Source organism: Patella vulgata, chromosome 6, assembly GCF_932274485.2.
Source record: "Patella vulgata chromosome 6, xgPatVulg1.2, whole genome shotgun sequence".
Lineage (NCBI taxonomy): Eukaryota > Metazoa > Mollusca > Gastropoda > Patellidae > Patella > Patella vulgata.
This window is the reverse complement of record NC_065884.2, coordinates 18701038-18719056: the sequence shown is the minus strand read 5'-3', so window position 1 is coordinate 18719056 and position 18019 is coordinate 18701038. Positions and strand designations below refer to the sequence as shown.

Genomic DNA, 18019 nt, shown 5'->3' with positions numbered 1-18019 from the left:
AATCTAACGGTAAACTGTACATTATAATAAGGAATGCATGGGTGGTTACGATTGATGGACCATATGTAGTGAAGCTCGGGTTATTCATGATATTAGGCGAGATACAACTCCTTTGTTTAACCCGACCAATGGAGTCTTAGCTACCCCAACACGACCATCTCATGATTCGTTGTCCATAGCCTCTAGATTTCTGCAGCCAATACCTGAAGAGCGCATGTACCGGCCCAAATGTAAGTTAGCAAATTATCTTCTTATTCATTGTACTTGACTAAACATTTTGTATACGGTTAACGCATTGGTGGTGAGAATCGCCCCTCCCGTTTGATATGATTAGACAACAAATAAACAGCAAATTACTTAAGAAAACTCACCCAAACATAACGGAAAAATATAGGTCATTTTCTTTGTTGCATTGTACATGTTTAACCAGCACGCGGGGGATGCTCGCAAAATGATATGCTTTGTTTGTAAAAATTGACAGTTCTTGACTTCAGTACTTTTTCTACCAAACTTCGAATAAATTCTTTTTTTCAAAAGTTCAATAATTCCTTTCGTGTGAGATTTTATCTTGTTTACTTCTAGAAACAATTACAACATATTCATAGCCGTCTCCATGCAAATCTGTTTTTGTTTTTTGAGACTGGTTCAGCGTACATGAATTGCTTGAGATTCTGATTAATTCCCTGGCAATGTATATAGGGCTAATCGTGATTTTATTAAATTATTTCATTTTTAAAACCTTTAATTAAGGTATCCTATATATATTTATAGAATAACGCATCTTCGATTCCTCAAAGTTTCCAAAATCATGATGTCAATAACATTTCGCCATTTCATGGAACAATTCCTCGGTCTGCTAATTTCCTTGTCTGGCCTCGTTATTTTTCTAGGTTAACCATGGTATTATTACCACTGAGAGTAACGCAACCTATACACACGTCTGGGAATCTTTTTTTTTTTTTAGAGAATGCATAAAAATAATGTTATGTAAATACTGTAATGGGTATTATTTACCCCATGAATTTGTTCTATTTTTACTGTGCAATTTGCAATATACTACTTGTATATCAATGATATATTCACTACTGGAAGCGTGAATATTAGCTATATCTTCTGACATTCAGCAATAGAGCTGTTTTATAAAGGAATTTGTAAAGTCATGCCAACTTATTTTTGCCATTTCACATTTTAAAGTTATGTTCCCTCTAGAATAATTAGATCACCTATTTTTCCTTCCAATAGAACTTATTTTTATCTAAAAACATGGAATTTCTTATGATCAGGAAAATTGGTTTATAGACTAAAACTACATATTAAGCCCACAATAAATTAATCAATTTATTAAAAAAAATACATGTTTTCAACCAGTGTTTTGACCCTTGTTATCTCAGTGAGTGTTTCATGGCAATATTAGTAGCACACATCAATGATCTTCTTCCACACTGGCTGCTGTATTAAAATTTTTCCGTCTGTTTTAAATATCTCTTAACATATATTTTTAGCTGCAAATATATTTTCCCAGGTAGTTAAAATATAATTTATGGTTAATGGTTATTTATGTAGGATCTCAAATGTTAAAGGGGCATTATGTAAGATTTAGATATAGAGCTGGCCGATCTCGCTATAATATTTCAAAAAAAGATAATGCAAAATGACTGTATTGAAAATTTCATTCAAATTACTTTATTTTTAGCAAAGTTATCAATGGTTGTAGTTTTGACAAAATGTGTGCATTGATTGTAACCACCACACTGGTCATTCGAGTCTTGGCCTTGCTTATCCATTTTTAAATTAAATCATTAAATAGTCGAAAGGATCTAATCTGCTTAAAATCGGAGGAATCCGATGGTACCAAGAGTTAATTGTCTTATTAATAAATGTCTAATTAATAATTTATAGAACATTTAAGGCCTAAAGAAAAACCTGCAATAGGTAGATATGGCTCTTGGATAATACCTGTTTAAGGAAATATATCTTAAATGTGAAGATTGTCGTCTGCAATGTCTTGTTTATTCACTGCTTAATTCGTGTTGAAGTGCATTAAAGAAAACAAAACAACAAAATATCAACTATAGGTAATTTCCAGACTTGAATTGAATTAAAGAAAGGCCCATCAAAAGAAGCTTGCTCAGGCCCGTAACTAAGGGGGGGGGGCAGGGGTGGCAAAGACCCCCCTGCAAAAAGTTTTGCCCCCCCCCCCCCCTGTGAAAACATTTTCGACCATAAAAAAAATAGATATACATTGTCCATCAATATTACATTCCCCCCTGAGAACACTTACCACCCCCTGAGAACACTTACCACCCCCCTCGTTGCTCTGAGCTAGTTACAGCCCTGAGCTTGCTCCTTTATATAGCCTATACTCTGCAGAGGATGTAGAATGTTGTGAAATTCCCATTTGATCAGACATACTATTTTTGGCCTGATATTTAACTTTCACAATATTGTTTGAAAAGGATTCAAAATGACAATGAGCAGCTTTAATTAGAAAACATAATAAAAAAAGGTGGAAGCTTGATTATGTATATACATTTTATAGTGTAGCTATAGTGAAAATATCAATATTTTGTCAAGTTATATACATGTATCCTCTGGGCTGTAGATGATATAAACGTAGTAATCAATCAATAGTTTATCAGACCTTTGTTTATACAATATTAGTTTTGATTGCAATCATAAATGTGTAATTGTATTTTATATGTCCGTTCACGTTTATCAATAGTTTATCAGACCTCTGTTTATTGAGTATTAGTTTTGATTACAATCATAAATGTGTAATTGTATTTTATATGTCCATTCACGTTTTGTGAAAGGTTTCAAAAGGGTTTTTGCAGTTTTCACTAAAATATCAAATTTTTCACAATTCATGCTAATATGTACTTGAATTGATTGTTTAACATTTAATTAAGAAATAAAATCAGTACCAACACTACAGAATGTCCCGGCGTGGATTCAATCAGATTTGAAATAGGCCCACCAATAATTATTTGCGGACAAAAAAAATGGTAGCAGGCTTATTATATAGCGAGCAGAATAGATCAATGAAATTGAACCATGTTCGGACTGATACTCCTATCAGAGATTCACCTTTCACAGTGTCGTAGTTTGCAATGGATTCCTATTGTGCTAAAATGATGAATGAGATTTTAAGATGACAAGCCAGTGATTGTTAATATGTAATCTGGTCTTTATTCCAGGTAAATAATATAAATGAGTTCATATATAGGTATAGATGTTATTTGATACTGGATAATGGAGCTACAGGAACAAGAAGTGCAAAATACACAAAATCTAGATGTTCAAAACATCTCGAACTTACAAACTGTTGACCTTCAGACTCTACAAAATTTACAATCAAACCAGACGTTACAACCTGTAGACCTTCAGAGTCTTCAAAATGCTGGAGTTGATATTCAGAATCTACAAAATCAACAAATATTTGATCCACAGAGTTACCTGAACTTACTTCAGTCCCAGTTACAATCTGTTCAAGTTCCTTTACAAACTGCAGGTGGACAGCAACAGGTAGGTCTATTATACTGTACATCTATTGATATGTGACTTAAAAGAAAGAGAGATGGGGTTTAAAGTCCACACAACACAAGCTAGGTTATTTCAATGGTTCAATTTTATTTCAATAATTCTCAATTGAATCTTTTGTTTACAATGAGAAAGCTATTGAAACTGGCGTTCACTGCCTGACAGATTTGTTAAGAATTTACTCGCAATCTTCAAAATTGTTCTGTTTATAAAAGCATAAAATTATGCTAATGGGTTAAATCCAAAAGAATTTGAGATTTTAAAAACATTGATCGATTATATGACATAATTTACCAACATATTTCCGCTAACAGTTCAAAGGGTAAGATAATTATATTTGATATGAAAGTATTTGGTGATATATCACTCATTATGCAAAGTCACACAACACTTGTTTGGTGTAGTTAATTGTTTAAAGTGGTCCAAGAAGCTCATAGGGAAGGCAATTTGTTCATTGTTCTTTAGCTCTCAAGACAGCCATAGAAATAAAAATTCAAAATGACCAATAGCGGATCTAGAAACTGTGAATAAGAGGGTGCCAACGACAATTCCACCCCACAATACATGTCAACAAAATAGGTAATAAAATGCATAAAATACCACTACCCAGTAGATCGTATTGCCTATTTAGTTGTTCGCCAATAGTTATCATTGCTGGAAAGCAGTTTTATTCAAGTTGACATAAAGTTCATGTCATATTATGATTGTTATTGATTTGAGTATTTTTTTATTATTTTGTGAACCTTAGAAGCACTTTTAAAAATATGTGCCTGAAAATAACTAAAGTACTGTGTTGATAAGGCCATACCAATTTGAATTTCTGTTCTTTGGGAACACATATTAAAACTTCTGCCTCCAATTTCTTAAGGAAAAAAACTTATTTTAAAACAAAATGTACTTATAATCCTTTAGCAATTGGAAACAAACAAAACTGACACAGTTATATGGGACAACAATCACTGGTTTATTATACACAAGCACAACGTTTCGATAAGTATTCATTGTGCTTGATAACGATAAGAGAATACTTATCGAAACGTCAGGCTTGTGTATAATAAAATGTTCTTAGTTGCTCTTCCGAAAAGCTTTAATTGCAAATAAATAAGTTTTGAAATTTAAAAAAAACCCATCGTACACAAGAATTGACTGGGTAATTTATTGATCAGGACCCTGAAAAACATAAAATTTAATTGGTTTGACCTGAGACATTAAACCCCATTCCTGTCCAAAATATTTTATGATTGTAATCATTATATATAAATTACTTTTGCAGGTGTTCCAGTTAGGTCAGAATCAAGTATTACAGGGTCAGCCTATTATGTTACAACAGATACAGAATCAGGCAATACCTATATCTGGTCAGACAGGTCAACAGGTCCAAATACAGGGTCAGAATGGTCAAACATTTCAAATACAGACACAAAATGGTCAAATTCAGCAGGTAAAAACAATATTTATGAACGTACACAGAGAAAGTTCCATAGGATTCAAGTAGTACAGGATAGCAAACATGGGTGTCACACATGGGGGGGTCCGACCCCCCCCCCCCCAATTTTTTTTCTTGGGGGGTCTGAATATACTTGTACCCCCCCCCCCCCCCAAAAAGATTTTTTTTATATAGTAGACCCTAACTCCTATTTATTTACAACAATTATTAGGGTTAGTTAAGATAAGATTCTATCTGTATAAATCCTGTACATATCCCAATATGGTTTACATTGCTAAAATAAAACACAGAGAGAATCATCCTTGAAACATGTGTGAAATGAAAAGTAACTGTGTTCCATTAGATTGTGTCTAGTTAATTTTTTTCTGCCACTTATCAGAGTGAATCGCATGTAGGTACCCAAAAACATTATCGCCTAAACCAAATATTTATCGCCCGCTCAGCCAGCCACGTAACCATAATACTTTGCACACAGTGGGCCAATCAGCAAACGAGTTGTGTAGACAGCATGGCCACATGGTGTTTGTTTATATTTTTTAGAGGTTTTAAAATAGGGTTAGGGTTAGTGGTTAGGGTTGCGGACCCCCCCAATATATATTTCACGGCTACGCCTCTGATAGCAAGGAAGAGTGTCTAATCCTTCGGATGGGATAGAAAAGCAAGATTCTACGTACATGTTGGGGTGCACATGAAAAGAACCCTTGGCATTTGGAATTTCAACATAAATGTAAACATTACTCTCCATGTAAAATTTCCCTCATAGCCCACTGCATGGTGTATTCCTGTCGTCATTAGAGCAGTTGGTGCAGAAATGTAGGATGTTGAACCTCATTTCATTTCATTTAAGATGTATAAGTCTCTCAACCATAGCTCTCATTTCCTGTTATATTTGCTAGTTTTACCTAACATGCAAATTATATGGATGAACACTCACAACTTGTCACCCCGGATTAGTCTCAGGTGTTTTATTGACTGATCACATGTGTGTTTTCCCTCATAAAATTAAGATAATCTGGAAATGGAAAAAATTTGATGCATCCACCACTGGTCTCTGCTACTGGTAATGGGATTATCTTACTGAAGTATGAAAGAGTGGATGCACCTACCACTAGTCTCTGCTACTGGTAATAAGAGGCGTTTTTGTGAACCGATTAGATTAGACCGATTAGCTATTATACGCATTTGTGAACCAAGTTGATTATGCTAATCGTTACATTTGTGAGACGATTTAACTCAACTGATTAGGCAAATCGACCTAATCGTCCCAGGAGGTGTTTAGGCGATTAGATTTGACGTTTTCAAAATGGCGGAATGTTCGACATCGTAAGTAATTTTTAATGCTTATTGTTGTTTTTCGCCATAAAAAATGTTTTTTTAAAACGCATTTGATGTGTTTAAAGTAGCTAAGTCTCTAACTCAATATCATCCAAAATCTTCAACATTGAAAACACGATTTATTTGTCAAATTATATCAACATTCATGTTGTGATCTTAACGGGAAAAGATGGGCTTTTGATATCCAATATTTAAGACAAAATAAACATTTTACCATTGGTACACGAATCGTGTACCATAATGCGCTTCAGCCCTAGTTGTATCAAGAGACTCGAGGGACGAGGCTAGACACATTGCACCAAATCAAACGGCGTATGTAAACTGGAATAACCAGACGCTAGAAATTTGCACTCGCTTGAGACTGCTGGCTTATTTCGCCGAACATAAAGGATTTGAAATTGGAGTAAAAACGGAAACCATTGAATGTAAATCAGTTTATATACATTCATATTACAGTATTATATGCATTGCGACCCACTTTTGTCAATTTCTAGGTCCCAAATGTTAGCGATTTAGCTCCTTTAATGTTAACTTTATAGTCCACAAGAATGTTAGATCACCTCTGGCTCTAAGCAATTTTAGGCCCTCTGGGTGCCAGCAGTGTCACTGTAATCTGTAGGTAACTTGGACTACACGTGAAACACACGCCCCCCTCGTCTTGTTAGCAGAGACAATTTTTTTTCTGATCGGTGTCCGTGGTGGCAGCCATCTTACCAAATTGTAATTATAAAATTTCACATTTGTGGACCATAGCTAATCAAATCGAAATCATACCAAATCGTACTAGCAAATCAAAACCTAATCTAATCGACTCACAAAAACGCCTAAGATTATCTTATTGAAGTAGGAAAAAGTGGATGTGCCCACCACTGGTCTCTGCTACTGGTAATGAGATTATCTTACTGAAATAGGAAAGAGTGGATGCATCCACCACTGGCCTCTGATATCTGTTATGCTATTAGAATGAAAAGAAAAAAAAAACTCCACTGTTTGCAGAACAATTCTTTTATGCAATATGTGTTATCAAACAGAATATTAATTGGTCACTCTTCCCCCATAACAGGCATAACATAATCTGAAATAAAATGAATTAGAAAGATAATAATTTATATATTTATTTTCAGTTACCTTTTATAACTAATCAATCATTTCAAGGTCAAGCAATACCACAACAGGTAAGTCATCATCTATCTATAAAACCCACTTAAAGTAACTGTGTGTGATTTGCATTTTTCAAATAAAAAATATTAAATTTCTCGTGTATTTACCCCTCGCTATTATGTACTCAGATTGATTTTTTTAATTAAGAAAACAACATCAAAATGTCAATGCTAAAAAATCTCCTGGCTGTGATTCAAAACAGAGCTATCAATTAGATTCACAAAACATAAAGAGGGGAGTAGGACTCTAATATTTGGAATATGACGTTATCCTACAATATAGGACTGGTAACTGGTGATTAGCATACGTTGCAAAATTGCGAAAAAACTTTAAATTCAAAGAAATGTCGACCATGTTGTTGACAGATTCTGTCAAAATATCTAAGAAGTAGAGTGTGCCATTTACATATGGATCAGCATGGATCGATGGAATTTCTGTTCGTCATATTTTTGTCAATATTGAATGGAACAGAACCATTTTTGGACTGGTATTCCTATTAAGAGATTAAACTTTTACAATATTTTAGTTTGCAAGCGATTCCTACATATATAGCTTAAATCAGAGACTTGAAATCTACTGATTATACAGGCTTGGTTATATTGTCTGCAGAGAATAATTCATGTTGTAATTCATTATGGGGGCGGGGGGGATGGCTGGCCGAATGGTTAGCACATGCGTGCTGTATCATAAGGTCTGTCATTGAGTTAACTGGCGTGGTTTCGATTCCCTGGTTGTACGTGACAAGGAGTAAGGTTGCCTGTCCAATCTCGTGGTTGTTTCTCAGGTTTCCTCCCACTGTTAAAAGACCCCTTCATGCAACCGAATTATTGAAATAAAATTGAACCATATGTTAGTCCCAAAATGACCTAGTTTGTGTCGAGTGGATGTTAAACCCCATTTCTATCTCTCGTAATTCATGATGTTTTTATAAATACTGAACAGAAATGAACCATTTTAGCACTGCTATTCTTATTAGAGATTCAACTTTTATGTTCAGCGGCTTTAAATGTAAACTCATTTTACTATGCATGTCCTCTTGTACATGACTCTCTACTTTTACATGTACATATTGAGGGGCATTGATCAGTAGGGGGACATTTCCGCCCCTAATCCCCACACTTTTGGACATTCCCACAGACAGTGCCAGATTTAGATGAAGGTAGGCCCTGGTCCCTCCGAATACGCCACCCCCATGACTAGAGGAATGATGAAAGATGTTTAAGATTACAGGGCATGTAAGAAAGACTTATGACAGCGTCCAAAATATTTTACACCTTGAACGGAGGCACCTTAGATCTTGAGGCCCCAGGGATCTTTCAAGTTAAATCCGGCACTTCCCACAGAACAAGATTAATTTGCCAATGCATTTCACCACTATTTTAAATCGATTCACACCACTGCTATCATCACAAATACAATATCATAAATATTTAATGGTTATTTTACTGTATTTCACATATTAACAGCATAGAATTAATGTTTTGCTTCTATTTTAATAGATTATTTTTCAACAACCTAATGGACAGAATCAGTTGATGAATTCATTTCTACAGACGGCTAATGGTCAGATAATATGGCAACAACCAATAACAGGAGATAATAATCAACAACAACTACAGACACAAAGTATGTAGTTCTTACCATTTCTCTTGGAAATTTCTTGTTTTGTGTTAATAAAACATCACAGTATTTGTGTGGATCGGACACAACATCTGTGACAATTAGAATATCTGGGTTTTCAATCCTGATATGTTTTGAAAACTTGTATTTGGTAAATAATGCCAGTTGGAAATCAGAGAGGAGTAGTTTTTTTTGCCTTAAAACTACCCATATTAATCAACTCTCAAAATGAACAGAGTATTTGTACTGTGTGTTAATGAGACATTAGGACAAATCAATTTAATTTTTAGTTGCCTGTGTCATTGAGCCGTTCTAAATTTCATTTTTTTCCCAAGAAATAGGGAGCCAAATTTTAACAAGTATTTCCAAAAAACTAAAATTTAAATTGGCCTGACCTTGCTATGAATGAGACAGTGGGGGTATTCGATTGAAGGTTCCGGAATTTAATTATCTTAATCCATAAAATAGCTATAATCGAGTGAAATATGGAATTTTGGGCTACAAAGCATGCGTCGACTGCATAAGAAAAATATCTCAACCAATCAGAACAGCTGAAATATGTTCGTTTAATTACGTCATGATTCTACTTATACGACCTTTGTTGTCGGGACTGACAGAACTATGACAGGATTGAATTTCTCTCACTTCGAGACAGTCTGGACGGACAATCGAGCATCCCAAGTACGAGCATGGATACTTGGATACAAATTTTAAATTTGATAAAAAATTGATCCTACACTCCAATTTAAACAGTGTATCTTTTAACAAAACAAGGGACCTTTTTTTTATTTCTTTATTTCTCTTTACCTATATGTTCATTTTAGATATGTTTCAAGTTCAGTATCCACAAAACCTAAACCAGTTTATTCCTGCTAATAATCAGATGATTAACAATCAGTTTTTACAACAAGTTCAAACACCAACTGGTACATTTTATCATCAAAATGGTCAGCTAATACAAACCACATCATCAGATGATCAACAAGCCATAACAACAACCGATACAAACAATCAAAACCTGATAAACAACAACAACCAAACAACAGCAATAACTACAGATAATGACAATGGCAATGTTTTATTGGTATGTCATGTTTTTGTGTTGTTTAAAAGGGTTGTGTTTGGGACGTTACACTCACAATGAGAATCACCCGGGCACAGAGCCTCATCTTGGGGGATCTCCCCCAGAAAATTTTGAAAATTGACTCCCTTAGACTCGATATCTGAGCACTTAAAAAATAGTTTCGGAGATTTGATACACTATTAGTTTTGGCATCTTGTTAAACCATGGATTGATTAATACCCTGTAAAATCGAGATCAAAACACTGCTGCAGCTGACCCATAAAACAATCAGAAAGACGATTTTGTAAACCTATGAACCATCATATAGTATTACGTACAGTTTCAAGCCAGGGACATGACAGATTATCAGCCTCAGGCATGCTTGGCACATGGGAAAAACCTTGTCAGCGATTTTCAAAACGTATGTATGTTGCCACCTAATCTTCAACTTTTGGGCTCAGTAGACGGCACAGTTTGGCCAGTGCGCAGTGGCGGCGCCGCCTAATCACCATGTTAAACGAGGCTCTGCCCGGGCATTATTCTTAATGCTGATCAAGAAAAGTGTATTTAGTCATTGGTATTGCATAAGAAGCCAGGGAAATACCAGGATTGTGTTAGGCCACCTTATGTTACTTTGTTTTCAAAATTTAACAGATTAGCTTTGTCCTCAGTTTTTAATCTGATAGTGAGTGGGTTGAACAACACCGTGAATAAAAAATGATAAATTAAATGTTGGTTATTTTGTCTTAAACTTGCATCAAAATCCATCTGTGTCTACATTACTTTACTACGTCGGCGCAGTTGGGTGGGTCGAGATTTTTTCCGGGGGGTTAAACCACATGTTAGTCTCCAAATGACCCACATTTTAATATCCAAAGGAATGTATATGTTTATAAATTTTTATAGATGGTACCTGGATCTACTAATACAACTACTGTTAATCGTTTACCAATACCAAACTGTGATGATGTTGTTGATGAACCACTATATGTTAATGCCAAACAATATCACAGAATATTAAAGCGTCGTATTGCTAGAGCAAAACTAGAAGCTGAGGGAAAAATATCAAGATATAGAAAGGTATGTCATTTTATTTTGGGATATGAGTTTTTTTTATTGAATTAATATTAGTAAATGTCTCATCACTGCAAATAGCCTTGAAAAACTAATTGAATTTTCAAATATTTTTGTGGTTTAACATCTTATTTTTCTGCACCTACCGGCCTACTGAAAACAGGCATACACCATACAGTGTGCTATGAGGAAAATTTGTCTGAAGAGCAAATGTCAAGGAATTTTTATGTGCACGCCAACTTTTACACACAGGACCTTAGTTTTCAACACCATCCCACCGACTAGGCGCTATCCTTGTCAAGCCTACGTCCTGCATCACTGACAAGGAGAAACCACTGCGGAAAATCTTGAGTTACTTTTTCAGCCAACACGGCCGGGATCAAACCTGGGATCTCCAAGTTAGCTAGCCAGCACCTACTCACTGAGCCACCACGGCTCCCATATATTTGTAGCCCAGATACTAGTATGTATACTACAGAATATTAGAATATCAAGGTAATAAAATGTAAGTCATCTTTTATCTACTACCCTCACAGATTTCATACAAATAAATATTTCATTTTCCATAATTTAAAACAATTTGTCGTTTTTTGTTTTTTTTACAGAAATATTTACATGAATCTCGTCATAAGCATGCTTTGAAAAGAGTACGGGGTAATGGTGGTCGTTTTTTCTCTTTGAAGAAAGAAGTTGAAATAGCTATAAAACAGGTTTGTTTTATGATGTTCTTAAAAGGGATTTGTTATCTTAAAAGTTTTTGTGCGGCTATATCTTCGTTTTTAAGTCTACTCTCTCTTGAGTTTTTGATCCAACAGTTCCCAAGATATGTATTACTGTATTATCTTGATAATGTTGAGAGAATATTCATCAAGATTTTGCCCTAATAAAATAGCAGCTGTTTTTCCATAAGTATGTGTTATAGTTTATGCTCTTTCCAGTTACTAAATGCCTCTGAAAGATTATCTTCAGGTAGTGTTGCCGATTCCCTCATGTAGTACAACACTTTGCTTGTAACAAGCTTGAAGACTGCTATAATATTAATTATACAAAGGCAATTATTTTTCTCCCTTTCAGGAACCAATGAGTCCATCTAACAATCCATACTGTTTTGAAAACGATCATTTTTCAACCATGAATCTTGCTGGAACTGTTAACTGTGCATTACCGTTTGTTCCAAAGTTAGAACCAGAAGACCCGCCAATGACATCATCAGATCAATTCAACCAATCAACATTAGTCACAGACATTTCATCTATTGCCATGGCAACACACATACATGACCACTCATTGGTATCATAACATAAACTACTTATCTTTGATATATTTTAGTTGTTATTATTAATTTGAGTGCATTTATTTTATTTACCTGGTCATGAAAATAAATCCTCATTTTTGTTTTTATGTTTTGTCTACACTTGTTTCTTGTTATACTGTTTATTTTCATGACTGAGTTTCCCAAGATTTGTACAAGGCCATACAAAATAAATTGATTAGATTTTCAAGCAATGTTCTTGTCCTGCCAAACCCTCATTCGAGTCCATTAGATAGTGGTATGTAATTATTATGAAAACTAGAGTTATTTCCCCTGTAATTTGTCTCGCCATCGCCCCTTAAAATCGTTGTTGCTTGAAAAACGAAGAATTTATTGTGTATTGCCTCATTTATTATTTTTTTTAAAACAAAACCTGTCACAGTCAGTTCCATGTAAATGAAATAGATAAGACAATAACCTGATTATTATTATTATTATTATTATTGTGTTAAGATGTATGTCAAATATTTTTAAATTATGTAGCAGTACCTTGTTTCTTTAATGCCTGCTTCCGCAAAAGTGGTTGTTTTATTTTCCTTAAACCTAATTTAATGAAATCCCAAATGAAATGTTTTAATTCCAAAGATAATGCTGCATTCAGAGTTAGTTGTGAAATCAAAATCATTGCATGCAGCATATTTTACTGTGCTTAAAGTCGATGATCCTGGTTGTGTATTCTTCCGATAATGTCTTATATTTCATGCCAGCTGAAAGAGACGTTATGCCAGAACTAATTCTGCCTATTGCAAGCCTTTTTTCTGGCTTAAAATGTTAGATAAATTATTATTTAGACATTTATTCACATGACAAGCCCATAATTAACTTTCTAGGACATCAGATGGCTTAGATATTAAGTGGATTAGACTAGGTCCGCCATATTTAAGTTTTTGAACTGATATTCCTTTCAGAGATTAAGCTTTTACAGTATTGTAGTTTGCAAGGGATTTAAAATCTATCAAATGATGATCAGCTGCTTTAAAGATACATTATGAAATGGTTTTTACTTTTATTTATACTTAATTTTATAAACTAGTCAATACTTCAATCAGAATTTTTCAAATCTATTTATTTTCTTTGATATTATTAACATATTTCTGTTTATTTATCATATCCATTGCTTTTTCTATTTTTAATATTTATATTATTATCACCTATAACTCAAAATTATTTAGAATTGGGCGTCATTCCATGTCAAATCATCGTAAACAAATGGGAAATGTAAACCATATCCCCTTCATTTTTTATCAGTTAGTTACTGATCTATGGGAAGTAGGGTCGCCTGTCCAAACTCGTTGTTTTTCTGTGGGTCCTCTGGTTTCCTACCAGACCACTTTGTGAAAGCGAATTATTGAAATAGAAATTGAGCCTAGTTTGTGTTGAATGGACGTTAAACCCCATTTCTCTCTCTCTCACTCTGATCTATGGTGATTTGAAGATTGGAACCCATGGGCTGTATTTCAGGTACCGTTAGTTCAATCAAGGTAAAAGATGGAATATTCATTTTTTCAGCCAGAACAAGCGTGTGTACCGAGGGACTATGGTTTACCTCACTGGGTGAATTGACACAGAATGACCCTTGAATAGAATCATATTATCTATATCTCACTCATTTCTCATTAAGTTTTCTTGTATTATGTTATACAAGGCAGGTCTATAGTCTAGGTTATCAAGACTTTGTGACATACTAACGTCGTGGAGGTTACCACACTAAAGGTTAAAAAATCACGATGTTGGCAAACTAATATATATGACTATAAAGAGGTATAAATGGATCTAAGAAATTATCCAGTTAGGTTTTTTCTTTATTTCAATCTGACACTCTGATGCAGTCTATTTATAACTAATAGACATTTGGTTTAGAAAAAATAGAAGGAAACCTCCACATATTTGTTCAGGTAGTATTTTATGTCTTGATGACCACTAGGTGTACCTTGCTTGTACTTTAATACAAACGTGATATAAACTGGTATTTATTTCATAATTAACTATATACCATCCTATATAGCACAACCAAAGCTATTGCTGCCCAATTTACTTTTTACTCTTTTTATGTTGAATTGATATACTATGTTTGTTTTATTGTTAGTTAGTGCTATTTTGTATCTTTTATGAAATGATAATGTCATTTGCACCTCGATTCTTATTAAATCATTTTAGTTGATGTATAACGAAAAAAAAATGATTAATTTACATTGCAAAAATTAAAAAAAGGTAAGAACTACTGCTGATGTTATAGATAATTAATTTTTTTTTTTTTAAGGAATCCTCATGAGTCATTGTTTATAGATTTTATTGAATCAAATCGACTACTATGGAATGGAATACAATTGACATGTAAATACATATAAAACTTATACAAAGATAACAGGACAATAGTGAATGATCATAGATATAGGATACAGATTGACTCCTGTATTTGGAGGATAATTATATGAATCTGAAATTGCATGTAGAGATTATGAGGAGTACCATTATATTTTAATTTTATTTACTTAAGCTAGAAATATCTGTACAGTAGCCAAATGTAGGCTTACTTATAATAGACAATGAATGTCAAGACAACTGCTGAAGGAAACATAGACAATACTAACAGTACATGAACACAATATGAATAAGAATTAAAAAAAAAACGGTGATTGCACAAAGTGTCAACACAAAAAAAATCAAAATAAATTAGTTGAAGTGCCTTACAGAGGTGAATGAACAAGAATATGATTATATAATATACACCAGACTGGAAATAAGGTACAATCTCTCTGGTGTCTTGTCATTTTGTCTGGCACAGGTTTGGATTCTTTATTCATATTTTTAATACAAGTTCAAGAGGTCAGGTACTGCTAGTTCATGATAGTGCCTGACATTTTGTCAGGTATAATTAAAAATCTTTATTTCAAGGCTGGATGATAGGTAGAATACAGCTCATTTTCACTTAAAGTGAGGATAGTGTTACTAACGTTGTGTGAATGTTTTTGGTATCACATATTATAATAAAGTATTAAAGTTGATTTTGAAATCCAAAGTACAGTATATATATTTGTTTATTTTCATTTTGTGTTTAAAGCGGAATGAACTTGTATTTGCATTATTATTATTAGGTTGTCATTATTATTATTTGTTTTAAAATCTTCTAAGTTGTGTGGCTTTGTAAAAACTTGCACAGTTGTCCAGAGGAAATTAATATAAACCATTCTTACTGAAAAAAGAAGCATTATTAACTTATATTGAGTGCTGGAGGACCACATCAAAGAATAAAGTGAACGTGTGTGACACTGACAACACACAGACAATAGTAAGGTAAACATCACAGTTTATTCTCTATTTGTTATTTACAAAACATTATTGCTTACTATGTCAAGATTTGCTTGGCATCAAAGATGTGACTTAATAAAGAAAACCTTTAATTTTTAAGAAAATATTTAATTTGAACATAGTTGTTGTAATTTTCTGTTATTTTATGTATATACACACATTTAATGAGGACATATTGTCATTACCTGTACAGAAACTGATCATTTGAATCACAAATTTACATTCAAACTTATTAAAGATTGTAAACACAATACATGGCAAAGGAAGAATCTTATTGTATTTCTGAATTGTAGGATCTTAAATTGTGAACAAATTTCACAGAATTGATTTTCTGTTCACATATTTATTACTTTTAAAGCTTAGTGCAGGGTTCATAATAGAATATTTAAAACTTTCTTTGTCAAATCTGTCAGCTATTCTTTTTTAGCATAGACAACTTTGCTGCTGGTAATTGTATAGTGGACTTGACACGCCCAGTCTATGTTTTAATTTACCAATGTTACCAGTATTTACATATTAGTATAATATATTTATATGATATTGAAATTGTTATCTCTGTTTGGATCTAAGCTATTTTCCCCATTGTACTTTATTTAGCTTATTGTATCTTTGACCTTAACTCACAAATGCAAGGCTGGAAATAAGGCACCTGTCATAGGCAATGTCAGACATAAATTCAGAATTTGTCAGGGAGAAATTTGTCTTTAATAAGTGTGTTTATTGATATTTGTAACACATATCTGGTATAAAGTTCAAAATGTTAGAACTAGAGTCATTATTTCCAGGCCTGCAAATATAACATTTATAAGGCTACACCAATTTGATTTTCTGTTCTTAGTTAACGCCTGTTCAAATTTGTTTTGAATAAGGACCAAAGAAAAAGCCTTTAGTTACACTGATCAAAGGCTTTTACTTCCAGATTTTAAACAAAATATCATTTTATGTGATTCAAGTGTCTATTTATTTTTCAAGACAATTTAATAACAGAAAATCAAGTTAGTTTGGCCTAATCAGAAAAAAAATATATTTGTTACCAAAAGCATCATATCTTTTCAGAAACTATGAATTTAAGTCAATTTGATGTTTTCTGTTCATTATAAATATTCTATTAGATACAAATATGTTCATAGGATCTAACACATGAACCATTTATGGCGGAGGAAATATATCTTTAAATGTGAGAACTTAAGTATGTATTAATGATAAACATTATATTGTGAGATCAGTTTATTTAAATGAGAGGACTTCTGTATGCATTAATAATACACATTATAGTGTGAGGTCAGTTTATTTAAATAAGAGGTCTTCCGCATGTATTAATAATACATATTACAGTGTGAGCTTAGTTTATTTAATTGAGAGGATTTCTGTATGTATTCATAATACACATCATGTTGTGAGGTATGTATTAATAATACACATTATAGTGTGATGTCAGTTTATTTTAAATGTGAGGAGTTCTGTATGTATTAATAATACACTAGTGTGAGGTACCAAATGAGAGGAGGTCTGTATATGTATTAATGATAGTCATACAAATATAGAGCTAATTTGATCAACCGAAAAAGAGAATCTAATTTGTCTGCTTATTATAAGTGCTTATATTTGTTTTGTATACCAGTTTTTAAACAGTGTAATTTATGAGATAAATATACTAGGAAATAAATGTTATATTTTTTATAAATTGTTTTTGTGTTTGTGTTTGAGTCGGTGTTGATTGAACAGCTCACCGGCTAAAGGAGAGTGGGTGCAACCAGTACATCGCTCCGGGGCCCATGAACCCTAAGGGGCCCATTAATAGATCCTGAGGTGATCCCTAAAGCCCTGCACTGGGAGTGGGAGGAGTTGCAATAATCTGTCATGCTCCGGCACATACGGACTTTCTCGACTTTGAATAACCCAAACTAACAATCGGATAATAACTTTTGCGGTTAGAGCTTCTTCAAAAGAAATTGTGGACGACGGACGGACGGGGGCGACGGCAATACACGTCCACATTTCCATGTGAGCGTATAACAAACGCTTAGTTACTTCTGTGGGTTTATTTTTCAGTAATGCCGTGTCATCACAGCGAGCATTTCTTTACTGTAAAACACCAGCGTCCGCCGTTTCCCAGTGGGTTGCCACTACCCCTTATCAGAAAAACCTACTACATGGA

General features: G+C 33.7%; 1 protein-coding gene across 2 annotated transcripts; it reads left to right on the top strand.

Moving 5' to 3' along the window:
- The first annotated feature begins 4 nt into the window (after nucleotides 1-4).
- On the top strand, nucleotides 5-17545 carry LOC126824655 (nuclear transcription factor Y subunit alpha). Of its 2 annotated transcripts, XM_050553953.2 has the most exons (9): nucleotides 5-230; nucleotides 3198-3525; nucleotides 4814-4981; nucleotides 7447-7497; nucleotides 8983-9109; nucleotides 9928-10187; nucleotides 11073-11246; nucleotides 11846-11950; nucleotides 12315-17545. In XM_050553953.2, the coding sequence occupies exons 2-9, from the start codon at nucleotides 3253-3255 to the stop codon at nucleotides 12537-12539; spliced, it is 1383 nt and encodes a 460-aa protein (XP_050409910.1). In that variant the 5' UTR covers nucleotides 5-230; nucleotides 3198-3252; the 3' UTR covers nucleotides 12540-17545. The 2 variants fall into 2 exon arrangements, with proteins under 2 accessions (XP_050409910.1, XP_050409911.1); XM_050553954.2 differs by lacking the exons at nucleotides 5-230; nucleotides 3198-3525; nucleotides 4814-4981 and adding an exon at nucleotides 5579-6310.
- Nucleotides 17546-18019: the final 474 nt, after the last annotated feature.

Excerpts from the sequence above, each read along its gene's own strand:
- LOC126824655 (XM_050553953.2), top strand. The coding sequence starts at position 3,253 with ATGGAGCTACAGGAACAAGAAGTGCAAAATACACAAAATCTAGATGTT. Across the intron at positions 4,982-7,446 it reads AAAATGGTCAAATTCAGCAG|TTACCTTTTATAACTAATCA; the intron begins GTAAAAACAATA and ends ATTTATTTTCAG. Across the intron at positions 10,188-11,072 it reads ACAATGGCAATGTTTTATTG|ATGGTACCTGGATCTACTAA; the intron begins GTATGTCATGTT and ends AAATTTTTATAG.